This window comes from Malaya genurostris, chromosome 3 (genome assembly GCF_030247185.1).
Source record: "Malaya genurostris strain Urasoe2022 chromosome 3, Malgen_1.1, whole genome shotgun sequence".
Classification (NCBI taxonomy): domain Eukaryota; kingdom Metazoa; phylum Arthropoda; class Insecta; order Diptera; family Culicidae; genus Malaya; species Malaya genurostris.
In genome coordinates this window covers 9061856-9077506 of record NC_080572.1, presented here as the reverse complement: position 1 = coordinate 9077506, position 15651 = coordinate 9061856, and the positions used below count along the sequence as shown (strand labels likewise).

General features: G+C 39.1%; 1 protein-coding gene across 2 annotated transcripts in view; it reads left to right on the top strand.

The window, feature by feature from the left end:
- The first annotated feature begins 593 nt into the window (after positions 1–593).
- Positions 594–15651, top strand: part of LOC131433737 (protein chiffon) — a 33554-nt gene continuing 18496 nt past the window's right edge. The window contains exons 1-3 of one of the 2 annotated variants that reach the window (XM_058600316.1): positions 594–1208; positions 6957–7072; positions 11471–11767. In XM_058600316.1, coding sequence (XP_058456299.1) covers positions 1142–1208; positions 6957–7072; positions 11471–11767 — 480 coding nt within the window. In that variant the 5' untranslated portion in view covers positions 594–1141. Of the gene's footprint in view, positions 1209–6956; positions 7073–7288; positions 7498–11470; positions 11768–15651 lie in introns of those variants that run through there. The other variant, XM_058600317.1, reaches the window with a different exon arrangement.

Sequence of the window (15651 nt, the reverse complement as noted above, 5' to 3'; positions counted from 1 at the left end):
GTAAACAAAGAGAAACTGTCACTTACTTATACGCCCTTTTGAAAAATTAACCGAGACTTAGGTTTTACACGAACATGACATAACCTCACAAATTTTTTGACAACCACCGTGTATTTGTTTACAGTTTAAAAGTTCATCACAGGTTCATCGTTTGACTTGAAAAATTGCAAGTCGCCTCACACCAAACAGATTTATACAAATATCGCTCCTAGATGCTGGAAACGCATACAGAGCAATCTTTTTAGTTCTTTTCACCGTGAGACACGTTTTTAACAGGCACAAAAAAAACGAACACACGGCAGCTGACAAAGATGAACTTGATTCATCGGCAGTTCATTTGTGTCGTCATCGTGTAAAGCGTAATATTCGTAAATTTTATCTACGGATCCGTACATTCGTAGAATATATCTGAACCAGTAGATCTACGGAAATTTCTGTAGATCTGACATCCCTGCTGAGCTCCCATACAACGGCAATTCCTAATGTAGTCTATATAGTAGTGTGAGAGTGTTTTTTCTACTACTAGCAACCACATCATCGCAGCCACAAAAGCAAGAACGTAAAACGTCAAACCTGAAACGGCACTCGCCGTCAAGTCATTCCCCGTTCGTTTCGTTCGGTTGCGTATTATCGAAGTGGACATAGGAAGAAAAATGGCGCGTGTTCGCGGGTGGCCACATTAACAAGAAAAAGTGTCATAATAACGTTCTATTCTAGCCCGTAATTTGATTGAAACCAGTACCGTTACCTAGTATTATGGAAATAAGTCGAAATCGGAACGAAAAGTGATGGTTTAGTGATAGGAATTGTGAAAGGTTTCAAAGCGGGTCATTTTTTTTACTTGGCTTCTTTGCCGTTTTCCTGTTGTAGCGGTTTTCGGCGGCACGTACACAAGAAAGCTCTAGACAAACGGATTCAACGCACACATACCGACGAGTTCGTGAAGTGTTTTTAATATGAATGACCTCTCAAAAAATAAACCATAAACGTTTGTTGTTTGGTAAACATAAAATAGAGCATTTTTTTCTTTTGCAAATAAACCGCCATATGCAAGCTGAAAAGTTGCTTCAAAATAATCCAAATGAAGTGAAATTCGGAACAGGTAAAGCATCAGAAAGGGTCCCACCTAAATGTCGGAGGCATGGTATCGCCCTCTAAAACCAAATATTCGAGGGTCGCAGCCAATCATCAGCCGAAAACGGCTTCCAGTAAGTATTATGTTGCAACTATGCTTTCACTGCTCTTTTCGCAATCGAACGACAGACTGCAGCACCTGGGTCGTTTTCGTTACCGCTGCATTTGCTTTGAATAATGTGCTGCTCGCATACTTCCATTCGTTAACATGGCGTAAGTGAGCCATTTTCGTTAGAATGTTTCTTTCGATTGCGGCGTAACACCATAAACGAACGGCCACCGACTTGATGTTCTCGAATGTAAGAATTTTTTTGCATCGTTTTATAATTTAGAATGTAATTAAGATTATATAATCCGCAGTTACTTCTCTATGCCCTGTCGCGCTATGCATAAAATGTGCAATTGAAGACTATAAGAAATTTCGTCTTTGTTTAAAAATTATAAAACATTTCATTGTTATGTCGTTTTCGCTTGATACCAAACCTGACCCAGTTTCCACCCTTACTGCTGTCAAACTATTTGTTTGAAGCTAGTTTCGAACCTACCCGCATGAGCATGGCTGACTAAACGCTGCCAGCGGGAAATATATGGCTGGTAGACATTCTGGTTACCGACTGCCTCATCGCTTCCAGACATACAACTCAAACGGTACTGCGGTATCCACCAGGATTTTTCACATCGAAATCTGACATTTTCAGTGAAGGTGAAAAGATGCTAACGCTCGGCTAACTAAGATACAGGCGACTATGTTTTGCAAAATTGGATTTGACAGCCGTCACTTACACAATTTTGGTAGCCGTCTGGTGGCCATGGCTGCCCAGGTAGTCAAAATGCCGAGCGGGTAGTTTTAACGTCGTTGAACTGAAAATCGAGTCAGTTTCGAACCTGGTTTTTATACCAGTTCCAGTTTTCTCAAGCGAAAACGACATAACTCTTCGAAATGTTTTGGTTAAATTTCAAAGTTTAACTACTTAAACATAAATATGAGTTTACGTGAACACCGATATTGAAAAAAAATCCTTCCTATCATATACCTGGAAGGCATTTAAAATTTCTATTTTATTGGTAACTTAAAAAAATATATGGCAATTCATAATAACGTTTCCGAATTAAGTTTCTTTACGTGAGTCCCTCCCATTGGATGATGGGCTTGACGGTATTGCAAACATCATCACATACAATCAATTAGCGTTACAATTTGATAATGATATGCGTTACAGCTTTTAGCTTCATAATTGAATTAAAAGAAAAAGATATGGAACGACTTGAATAAGATGTTGATTGCATTACGCTCCAACATCCGGAGTTGGAGAGGCCGGTAGAGCTTAACTGAGCTCTTTTTTATGTTTTATTTTCATACTACCAGCCCTTTTTTACCAGTGTGAAGTGAAAATTAAGTAGAGTAAACGTATCCAAATTGGATTTCACACGATGACAACAAATGAACGGTAAACCGAGTCCATCTTCTACGTTTATTGGTGGTTTGTGTACCATGGAATACTGCGGAATGAGATAGAATATTGTAGAATAGAACGAAATAATAATGACTTAACCAATGAGCAAACCACTGATAGCTGCCAAACGATGTTCATCCGGTTTGTATTGTAAAGATGTATCGTCTGGGACCTGATAGGTGAGATGATGTGTGAGTGAAATGTAAGAGTAAGTGCATGCAAGAACGGTAATAAAGGCCATCGTTTCGGCTCAGGACTAACGATCGACCTATAGAAGCGATAGAAATTGGGTAACGGTACCCCTATTCATCTCAAAACCATTAGTCATTTCATATACGAAAACCTATTGACTATTGGCACACTAGTTTTAGTTAGAATCGATAAGAATAGAAATAGTAACTCAATGTTATGATGATTGCTTGTGGAATACATGTAGGTATGTATGCATGTGTGTATGTGGGAACCTATGTGTATGTATGTATGTATTTGTTTTTGTGTGTGTGTACAATATACATTATATCGTGAACTTGGGTGCGTTGTATCAAATTGGTCGTAATACATTTCGATTGTGAGTCAGTGTACACCAGATGCTCAAAAGTGCCTGAGCGGATGGTAACACTGTCAAGGATCAACCGAAGATAACGAAATGTGAACATGCCGTAGTAATACTAATAATTTATTACATATGGGGCATTCCACGCATAATCAGCCACCCAAAAATTTTTTTTCTCATCTAACTATTTTTTTTCGGTAAAGAACTCGAAAATATTCGACACGTATTTTTTTATTTCAATATGGTACGTGTAATTTTCGGGATATGATTTTTTGAAATTTCACGTTTTCAAAAAAGAGCCTTTCTTCTACAGCCTATACTGTAAAATCTAATAAAGATATAAAAAATCGTCCAATATATGAAAATTGCGTCTTTCACATAAGCGATTCCATAAAACATCCTTAAAAGTTAATATAATGAAAGAAGTTAAAAATTAATAAACAAATAAAAATATTTCAAGCTTGGGCCTATTTTTTTTTCTTTTTTATTTTTGTTGAAAAAAGAACCCTTAGGGGTTTACCTCAATCTTGGCAAAGTTTCAGAGTGGAAAGATCAATACTTTCGGAGCAGTGAATTTTTCAATTACGACCCGCACGCGCGAAGCGTACCGCAGCGCAATTCGCTTGGATACGGGCTCAACAGGCTATCCGCATTATGGCGATCCGACCGATCCTATCTCTCCGGCGTTGACTTTTTTTCTGCTTCGGCTATGTCTGAGCTGCACAGTGGAATTTTCACGTTTTGAATTCTACGAGTGGGCTAGGAAAGCATCTTCTCTACCCAATATTTCAGTCATATACAAATGTTCGGAAGGTTATGTAAAAGCAGAGAAATTTCTTAAAAATCGTTTCGAAAAATGTAAAACTATTTTTGGAACACAATTTTCTCTTTCCAGGAGACGTTTTAATTATTGAGTTTTTGTAAACCAGAAAAACCCCAAATCATAGAAAAATTGCAACTGTGCCAAAAATGTATGTCACCATTATTTTATTACTCACGTAAATCCTTTGTCCCAATAAACTGACAACATTAGGATTCGATCTGTGGCGCGACATGTGTCGACAAGTTAAGCCCGTATTCGAGTGAATTTTGCTGCAGTAATCTCCGCGCGTGCGGGTCGTCATTGAAAAAAATCACTGCTCCGAAAGTACACTGGCTGTTGAAAAAAGGCTCTTTTTTGAAAACGAGAAATTTCAAAAAATCATATCTCGAAAATTCCACGTACCATATTGAAATAAAAACATACGTGTCGAATATTTTCGAGTTCTTTACCGAAAAAAATTTGGGTGGCTGATTTTGCGTGGAATGCTTCATATATAGAATACTAACATAATGTTGAAAAATTAAAAAAATAGTGTTAATTTAAATAAAAACGCATGTCCTCAGTTCTTATCCGTCAAACCATCATGAGCGGCCTTACAAAGATGTCATTAAAAAAACACTAATTCTTTTTTGTCCCATTTGTTCTTTTTTTTTTGCTCGGAAGTGGATGACTGAGCATGAATAAGAAATTAGGAATAAGGAATAAGAAATTCAAGAATAGCAAAAACAATACAAAAATATGATGGTTGTGGAGCTGAAAAATTAGAAAATAATTCAATTAACACGATCCAAGATACGAAATGGAACAAACAAATTGGTAAGAACAAAAACACTACTAACTTTTACATTTAAAGAAACAAAATAACATCTCAGCAAAAGTACGGAGTGGAAATAAAGTAGAATGACAACAAAAGACACTTACAAAACACAGTTGAATAGAACCACCGGAATTAAGGTAAAACAAGATATAAACTATGACCAAAGGTCTTACCAATATAAATAAATAATGAAAACTGTATGGTAATAATATAATTTCCTCATATTGAAAGAGGCATTCATGCGCTAATTCGGCCTGATACAAACTAACGGGGAGGGTATACATTTTGGATAGGGCTGTAAAGCTGATTGGAACCCTTTCCGCACCAAAATGTAATATAAGGAAACTATATGAGGAAACAATACCCATGGCACCATTAGTGTGCATTAGAGATGGGCAAAACAGTTCATTTTAAAGAACCGTTCAGTGATGCAGAGTTCTATTGAAAAAACTAGTTCTCCAGAGCCGTTCGTTCGCTATTTTCATAGTTGGTTTGTTTGTTCAAAGACTGAACGAGAACTCACTTTTGTAAGCTTAAGCGAGGAAAAAAAGGTCCCTCGAAATAGAACTGAGGTTTCGTGACGAAACTTTCTTATTAGTACCGTTCTTGAAAAAAGGATGAGCGAGCTTAAAAAACAAAAAAAGATCCCTCGACTTTGAACTGAGGAACTACCGTTCTCGAAAAAAAAACTATAGCTCGTTCATTCTTTCAAAAGAACTAGTTCTTTTGAACCGTTCGCGAACGAATTGCCCATCTCTAGTGTGCATCCTTCTCCATTAAGTAAGGATACAGACAAGTTCTGGAACCTTGACAGCATCATCAATCTGGAGCAATTTCGAAACATTGCCGATGGGTGAAATTTACGGAATGACACCCAGGAAAGAATAGTAAAAAAAAGCTACGAGTCCCGCGTGAAAACAAATGTAAATTTGCTCGATTAACGATTGAAAGCAACGCTTTCAGTTCGTTGCCGTTGGTGTGTTACTAAAAACCAACAAAACCTACTTGGATGGTGATTACCAACTCATGCGTGAATTATTCATTATCGAGTTTTGATTTTTTCAAACTTTCGTGAGACTATTGTACCAATAGTTATCTCATTAGTTGAGTCGTCGTATTATTTTGCCGATTTCTAGGCTGTCAATAGACGAATTGTGATTAAATTGTATACAATATCTTTGCTTCGGCTCTAAGAAGCAACACCACAGGAAAAACAGCTCGAACAAGGTGGTCATACCCTTAAGGTTAATCTATCGAACAGAAACAACAGATTTCACTCTAATGTCGTTTTCGCTTGAGAAAACTGTAACTGACCCACTTTTCATGAAATTGTGTTGGTTTTTCACTTAGCAACAAGGATTTGAGCAAACCTGATAAAAAAATGAGGATCGAAACTGACTCGATTTTCAGTTCAACAACATTGAAACGAGGTTCGAAACTAGCTTCAAACAAACGGTTTGACAGCAGTTAGGGTGGAAATTGGGTTAGATTTGGCATCAAGCGAAAACGACATAACTAATGGTTTTCGTATATGAGATGACTACAGGAGCTGTTACCCTATATTTTAATCACAGTTGGCTGAACTGATTTTTACAAACCTACATTCCAACGAATGATCTTATGGTACTATCGGCAGCTTTTGATTTTTGATTTTAACAGATGACACAAGTTCATTTGAGTGCAAAATTGCAAACCGAATCCTATCGAAGTCAACTGTTTGACTACGCCACTGACTTTTGTTATCATGTGCTCATGTATGCGGCATCTGTTTTGAGAACCTTGGACGAACCCCATTCGAAGCAGCCATGAGGTAATCGTACTTGTTTTCACTTTATGCACATCAGGCATTCATACAAGGTTGGTTGTTCTACTGTCGAGTTTTGTTAGACTGACTGTTATCGTCCCAATGGGAACACGTATAATATCACACGCACTATCACATTTGCGATTGTTTTTTGTTGTTGGTGCTGTTTCATTTGATTCACTGAGTAGTGCTCAGTATGTAAACAAACAGAATTTGTTTTTATTTTGTTTCGGTGATTGGCTACGAATGTGTATTGGTGTCAGCAAGAAACTGATTGTGTCCAATTTGATTCGAGTGTTTATTGCTATTCGTTGAAACGAACGTGGCAACCTCAATTCAATTTATGTATTCTATTTGATTTATTTCCACAGACAAAGTAAAACTCGTGAAAGGCCCGAGACCCTTGATTTATCACCGTTTTTACTTGGACATCCAGAACTATAAACTTGCAAACAAGATCGAGTATACGATCAAGGAACTCGGCGGCGTAAGTATTCGCTCCCTAGGAGCAAAAGTAAATGATTCCATTCCTTTTATGCGAGGCTGTCTCATTCCCCCTGCAATTTGAGAGTTTGTTTTTTTTTCTGTGTGCCATTTGGTCTTCGAATTCCAGTTTTTTTTTCCTTCCAGTTCTTTTGTTTCGACCACTGCTAGCCTATCTTCGTACCACTACTTCTGCTGTTGCTGTTAACAATTCCAGTTGGAGGCTAACAAAAAAAAATGCTGGCCTCTGTTCAAACGTCACAGAATATCGATTGACCGGATGGAAAAAAAAGTGAGATACGAATACCAGCAGGCCATCGGAGAAACTGTGCAAATGAGCTATCCCAGAGCACTGCACGTCGGCGCAGGAAGACCTGCGAACGAGAAAGCAACATGAATATATACTGTTGGAATATCAACTGGATGAAGGTATAGGAAACAGAAAGGTGTGGGTGAAACAAAATCGATTTTGATGAGTGACGTGAGTTCCGTTTTCGTTGCTAACAACCGTGGACCGGTTGTAGACTGGTAATGGTATAGTAAAATGTGCGCTAGAATGTTTTAGGAATATTAGGTGGCAATTATAATATAACTTATCGGGATGCAACAGAAGTGCCATATTGACAGTTGAACTGAATATCAAACTATCTGAAACTTATGTAAAATGAATTTGAATGACGAAAACAACTTCGGCTTTACGGTTCGTCTTCGACTTGTCAGTGCGCATAACAATTTTCGTTAAACTGCCTCGTTACCAGCTACCAGTTCAACATAAATCGCTAAGTAGATGTAAAGTTGTTGCTATTTGCAATCCTCTTTTAGTATTTGCATCAAAGTGCAATAGTTTTGCTGTCGTGCCGAACGAAAACAATTTTCGGCATACACTGGCTAATTTAAACAGTCATCATTTTATGCTGGGTACTAATTTAAACAGTTATCATTTAATGCTCGTTCACTATTAAGTACCGGTTAGTAAAACGTAAACCACCCTCTTTCGATGGACATGTATGTTTTGTTAGACTGGCAACCATTCGGATACTGTTGGTGCAACTTTTTCTGCCCAGCTCGGTGCTCGAGCCACTCACTTCTATGATAGAGGCACTCACGTGCTCTTCCCAAAAAGTAAATTGCAGCTATTACTGTCTACAGTGAGTTTCATTCCATTCCTTCGCTCGTGTACTGTTCAGTGTGCTGAAGTGAAAACATGAAAGAAAATTTCGCTCGCGTTCGCTTAATTCAGTGCGGTTGGGTGTGAATCAGACGGGAAGAATTTTAACCGTGCAAAAAGCAGCCATTGCGGTCGCCATTTGCGTTATAATTTTGTCTTTCTCGGAATATGTGGAGTTATGTTTTCTAGAAGCAGCTACCTTCTGAAAGGTATGAATTGAGTTTCACACAGACAGAGTGTGTTCATGGAAGCAAGAATGAGGAGATAGTGTAAGTGTGTAGAGCAGTAAGGAAAAGACCCCCATCTAGAGTCAGCCGTCACTGGTTACCAATTTCGAATTGTTTTCTTTTGATGATGTTTACAAGGCACATACAGCTTTCGGGAAGTGAAATTGTTGGTATTCTGAAACGAAAAGTTCACTTTTCGCGAATGTACCTCAGGGTTGAAACTATGACTATTTGTAATGTTTTCGATCTTGGCACAGTAAGCGTTGAAAATGAATGCGCTCTCATGTTCAGCGGTTGCTCGCCGTCTATCAGACCAACCCAATTCCTCCAACTTCGCAACCGAAGCGTACACGGACAACGGCTGGTAAAGTAAGAGTAGTATAGTCAGCCTCAGTCAGTGTGTCAGCCATCAACTAGCTTCGCCTTGCCTTCCTCCTTCGGCAGCAAACAGCGCCAGCCCAGCAAAGCTTATGATTCTCGTTGTACCTTCGTTTCCTCCTCGTTCTTCGTCATCGTCATTGGCCCCCTTACTAGTGCGATCGTTTCACCACTCATCACGGTCGTATTGTTCAGCCAAGCAGCGTAGTGTACACCGAGAGCGAGTTTCCACTTTACTTTGCATCGAGAAACGCGTACGGACAGGCAGTCGGGAGTGGTTAGTCCTCATTGAACGTGTAAAATTTGCTAAAATTTTATTGGGAACCAAGTGGACAGTGTCCTAGAAGTGTTACATCCTTGCTCGGTTAGTATCTACACCATACGAAACAAATTCCGTGCTAGGGTTAGTCAGTGCCATCTGTTATCATACTTTGACAAAAGCGAATATTTCTTTTTGTACGGGTGTGTGAGTGCGAATTATTCATTTTTCTAGTCCAGGGAAGCGTTAAATTAGTTAAATTTTGCCTTCAATTTACCAGCGAACGAGCCACCATTGCGTAAATCAAATATGGCTGAAAATACATCCATTTATCGGAAAAAAGCCAGTCTCGCTGATGGTGCTGTTGATGCTGCTGCTGCTGCCAGTGGTGCTCGGCTGTACGTAGCGCTCATATCGTGTTTTTTTTTTCTTTTTGCCCCTGCTTCGACGAACGTAGCGCACTCTGCTGTGGCACATCACACAGTCTCCGTGTCGCTTGGTGTCCCCCAGAAGCAACACAAAACACTACAATCACACGACGACAGCCAAACCACGGTGGCAGCAATATGACAAATACGTACAAGCTGAGTGATAATGCCCTTACTACAGCGGGCGCAGTCTTAGCTATATTGTGCATGAGTGCCGGCGGTGGGTGAACAATAACCGATGATTCACCACTACATGTTCTCACCTGATACATTGCTGCTGGTGAGAGTTGAACGAACGTAACAAGACGTACAGAGAAGAATAAGCAAATATGGCAAACATAAACATTACGAAAACATCATTATCACCGGACTAGTCGCTCGCAGCCTCAGCAGCAGCATTGCATTTCGTTGCACTGAAATAAAACTCCGTATCTTTTGTGCTCGGACTTGTCATGAGTTTCGTAATATCAATTCGAATTTCTATGTTTCTGTATGGAATGAATAATCAAAAAGATGATTAGTAGGCAGATCAATTCAGAATTATTTACAATTTATATTATTTCTGTGAGTTGAAAATGTAGAGCAAAGAAAGATATGTTCAAGATCTGGAACTCAAAGTTCATTTATTAATAACAGTGAAAGCATAAGAAGTCATTATTATAACAAACATTAGCCAAATGTTTTTGATATGATGCTGCAGTAAACAAAATAACATTCAGAATTACATCTCCTATTTGTTTCAGTGTAGGTGCCTTTATGACCGAGGGAAGTGTGAAGATATTAGAGGATTGAATATTAGAGGGGTTCTCTGTGACTAGTTTTTTGTGTGTATCGGTTTGATACTGACTCGGTGTAGTTTCAAATGTAATATTCTTTACTGATAAAGCAGCAATGCTGCCAATTTATGGATATGATTTCCTGAATCGTAAATCTTTGTTGCACGAAATGTGTAGCTCATAATGAATGTTATTTTATGATGCGGTTCGATGGAAGTGAGCATCTGAGATGCCAACTAGCTTCGAACATGATGAAACCAAAAACGAGTAAAATTTTTCCAAGAATTTCGCGCATCATCATCATCAGCCAACCCGTGTCCATCAGTCAGGCAGATCTTCTTGCCGTTGGATCGATATTTCGGTCTCGGTTCTGCCTTGCTGCTATATTCAGTGCACAGGCACAGACCAACGCAAAAGAACAAAAAAAAACGTTATTCGCTTTAGTTCTCCCAAAACCCTGCACTATTTCCATTAGGTCGTTCTCTCATTTATATTATTCGATTCCGTTCGTTTTCCCGAAAAACAGTGCACATTCGAGACTGACAGCTCTGAATGTTTATCGTTGGCTTTGTGATGTTCGTCCTTCTCTCAATAATGCGCGCGCAATCGGTCCGTTTCAGTGTGGGTGAGACTCCGTGGAACTCACTACCGCCCCCACACTCTCGGGATGTGTAAGATCTCTTCCTATGGTGTTTATCGTGTACGTCTCTGTGTGGTGCACATAGTTATTTCGAAGCAATTTGTTTAAATGCCGCTCGATCCTCCCATCTACGTCGCCGATCCTGAAGGTAGAATTTCTTGCACTGCCTGTTCTGCGTTACTAACATCTTCCACGCAGCTCTTTATCTTAAAATGGCCGAAAAATCGCTGCTCACTGCTAGCAAAGGTATTCCCGTTTCGTGCTCGGTTTCCACCTTCGCTGCACCCAATGTCGCCCTTCACCCACATCGCGATATAATATCTCGAAGCCAGCAAAACTCACCGAGTCACGCAACTGGTTGCCCATCATATCTCGTTCTCATCCCATCGCATCCCTTAGCGCGCACAGCCTCCGTGCAAATTTCAACATGAAATCAACAGACACTAATTGATTTTCTTCGCTTTCTTTCTCTTTCTCTCTCTCTGCTTTTCAAATTACTGTGGGGCTCTGTTGTTCCGTTTTACAGAAAATTGAATTTTTCCTAGACAAAGAAATCACCCATTTTATCACCGATAAAGAATACCAGAACACTCAGGCTTACATTGCGGACGGCCTGGACGGAGGCCCCTCGAGCTATCAGCAGTCGCCGGTAACACCTTCAACGCCGAAGACACCACTTTCACACCCGTATCACCATCTGCAGTATGTGAACGAAGCTTCGCCGTCGTCACCATGTCTCAGTGCAACACCTTCGGCTACGGCCAGTGGTACAACGGCACAAGCGACCAGTACTGCAAGGATCAACACCGGCAGTGAATACAAGGTGAGTATTGTCTTTCATTCTTTCAATAGATTGAATTAATCACACTAGTTCATGAAAAAATAAGGAAGTATACAAAATCTTAGGGTATGTATTAGATTTGAAAAAATAGGAAAAAGGAATGAAAATGTGGAGCAATGATGCCTAACAAGAGAAATAATATATCGGATCAGTTCATTCGAGTTTTTACGTATTTTGCATCGTCGTTTCAAATTAAGGCTTCAAATTTAACACACTCAACAACCGGAGCTCGGATCCGAATAACATTCAATTAACCTTTCATTTGAATCTTAGTTGAATCTGCAGTTTCCCAGAATGTCGAGTGCACCGTTTTCGATTTTTTCAAATTTCATTTCGTTACACCGGAATGGGAAGTCGGATTCATATAACATTTCTTTGCAAACTATGTTCTATAAGTTCTTATATTTTAAACAAAATTTAAAGAAACAGGTTTAGGGGTGGTGATATTAGAGTGCACTTATTTTTTCAAATTTCTGCACATTTTATCCCGTTACTCCGGAACCGGAAGTCGGATCCGAAAGATATTCAATAATTCAAGGTTATGAAAATCGGTTTAGTGGTCTCGGAGACAATCGAGTGCAATTATTTTTTCACTTTGGTACATTTTATCCCGTTAGTCTGGAACCGTGAATTGAATCCCGTATGATATGCATAAACAGGCTATGAGATTATACGAGATATTTCTTTCTTTGGAATCTAAGTTTACAGAAATTGGTTCATCCACTTCCGAGAATGGTATATGACACTCGGCTCTCTGTTGCCCTCGGCATCGTAGAGGTAACGCTGTGTTTCTGTATGAGAAAGGCAAAAATATCAAGTGTTGCCATGCGGTTACATAGAGAATGTAGGGGAAGATGTTCGGTTACTGGCAGTGTTCTGTTGCCGGCACCCCACCGTAAATTTTGACAGAAAGCAGATAGCGTCATTCCGACAAATGTCTTGTGTGTGTAATAGCTGCACGTTTTTTTTGTGCCGAATACCAAAGCAAACAGACACTTGTATTTTTTGGTGCGCTTAAAACAAATTTTAATTGCGTGAAAATCAAGATAAACGTTTTTTATGACTTTTTTCATAGTAACATAAATTGAAAAGCATTAATCGAAAATGTAGTGGATGAAATATTTATGAGGTGAAATTGATCTTTTTCGTGATTTAATACCGGATGCTATCAAAATTTTCCCAACCAAAGTTTTATTTTTTATAATTTTCAAAATGCCGATTTCGGTTACCTCCACCCCATTTTTTCGACAAATCGCGAAAAATTGTCAGTGATATGCAGAGATGCCAATTCTGCAAATTTGTCTGTAAATTATAAAATTTTCTTAGGTCACATGTAAACATTTTTTCCTCTAAAAATTTTTCACAGACTTTTGAAACTTCGATTGTTTGCAGACATTCGTCAGAAATTACAGACTTGGCGCAATCTTTTCGTTTTTGCTAGCTCAACTTATTGTATTACCTGGCATCTCGGGTGATATGCAACACGTGGACAACTTGACGGCTTCAAACAAATCGTCCAAGTCAAGGAAAATTAGCTTTAATGTACTGATTAATGCCATTAAACGTTGCTTAGTGGATAAAAAGCCAATAAATTCGACTGCAGCAACGTATTCAATCTCGCGAAGCCGGTGGAAGACCGGCGTAATCAACACCAATGACGCCACCATACGAATCATTGACCAAGCGAGCCAAGGCGAAGTCACCATCAGACAATGAAGACTTTTGTCCAAAATGCCTCCGAAAAGAATAAATTTTTAACGAAATTTCTTGGGGTGCCGGTAATCGAACACCTTTTTTGAAATGGCCAAAATTTATCACTCTACTAAATTGATAAAAAAGTTTTTTCGATCGATTGAATCAACCTAACAGTTCGGCTGAAAAGTTCGTATCGTTTAACAGAAACACACATTTTTTTGCCAAAATTCGCCATCAGAGGCGATACAGCGATTATAGCGATCTTCCAACTTTTCGATACCATTTTTGTAGTACGATTTGTCCTTTGCCTCAAAATAGGCCTCAGTTTCAGCGATTACCTCTTCATTGCTTCTAATATTTTTTACCACCGAGCATTCTCTTGAGGTCTGAGAACAGGAAAAAGTCACTGGGGGCCAAATCTGGAGAATACGGTGGATGAGGGAGCAATTCGAAGTCCAATTCGTTCAATTTCAGCATGGTTTTCATCGACTTGTGACACGGTGCATTGTCTTGATGAAACAAATCTTTTTTCTTCTTCAAATGAGGCCGTTTTTTAAATTTCGTCCTTCAAACACTCTAATAACGCTATATAATAGTCACTGTTGATGGTTTTTCCCTTTTCAAGGTAGTCGATGAAAATTATATTCTCGATCAACTTCACTTTACGGTCATTGAAAATCATTTTGTGGATTTTTTTCACGTTTTCATCGGTAACAGCCTCTTTTGGACGTCCACTGCGTTCATCGTCTTCGGTGCTCATATGACCAGTACGAAATTTTGCAAACCACTTACGAATTGTTGCTTCGCCCGGTGCAGAGTCTGGATAACACTCATCAAGCCATTTTTTGGTATCGGCGGCACTTTTTTCATCAAAAAGTAGTGTTTCATCAACACACGAAATTCCTTTTTTTCCATTTTTTTCACAATAACAAAAGTAGCTTCACTCAAAATGCAATATCTCACAAACTAATAATCAGACAGCTGTCAAATTTATACACGTATCTTTTGAAGGTTGGTACTAACTGAAAATGGTATGGATTTAATTCTAGTGGCGCCCTCTCATAGAAACGATACGAACTTTTCAGCCGATCTGTTATTTTCTTATTCAATTGTTATTCAGGGACTTAAGCTTTCCATTGATGTATAGATGCCGGTAACCGAACACTCTCCCTTACAACGTAGGGAAAAAGCCAATAAATTCGACTGCAGCAACGTATTCAATCTCGCGAAGCCGGTGGAAGACCGGCGTAATCAACACCAAAGGCGTTACCATCCAAATCATTGGCCAAGAGAGCCAAGGCGAAGTCACCATCAGACAATGAAGACTTTTGTCCAAAATGCCTCCGAAAAGAATAAATTTTTAACGAAATTTCTTGGGGTGCCGGTAATCGAACACCTTTTTTGAAATGGCCAAAATTTATCACTTTACTATATTGATAAAAAAGTTTTTTCGATCGATTGAATCAACCTAACAGTTCGGCTGAAAAGTTCGTATCGTTTAATAAAAACACACATTTTTTTGCCAAAATTCGTTTTTATTATTCAACATAATTGCCATCAGAGGCGATACAGCGATTATAGCGATCTTCCAACTTTTCGATACCATTTTTGTAGTACGATTTGTCCTTTGCCTCAAAATAGGCCTCAGTTTCAGCGATTACCTCTTCATTGCTTCTAAATTTTTTACCACCGAGCATTCTCTTGAGGTCTGAGAACAGGAAAAAGTCACTGGGGGCCAAATCTGGAGAATACGGTGGATGAGGGAGCAATTCGAAGCCCAATTCGTTCAATTTCAGCATGGTTTTCATCGACTTGTGACACGGTGCATTGTCTTGATGAAACAAATCTTTTTTCTTCTTCAAATGAGGCCGTTTTTTTTAAATTTCGTCCTTCAAACACTCTAATAACGCTATATAATAGTCACTGTTGATGGTTTTTCCCTTTTCAAGGTAGTCGATGAAAATTATACCATGCGAATCCCAAAATACTGACACCATAACCTTACCGGCCGATTGTTGAGTCTTTCCACGCTTTGGGTTCGGTTCATCGCGTGCAGTCCACTCAGCTGACTGTCGATTGGACTCCGGAGTGAAGTGATGGAGCCATGTTTCGTCCATTGTTATATATCGACGAAAAAATCGGTTTTATTTCGATATAACAGCTCCAAACAC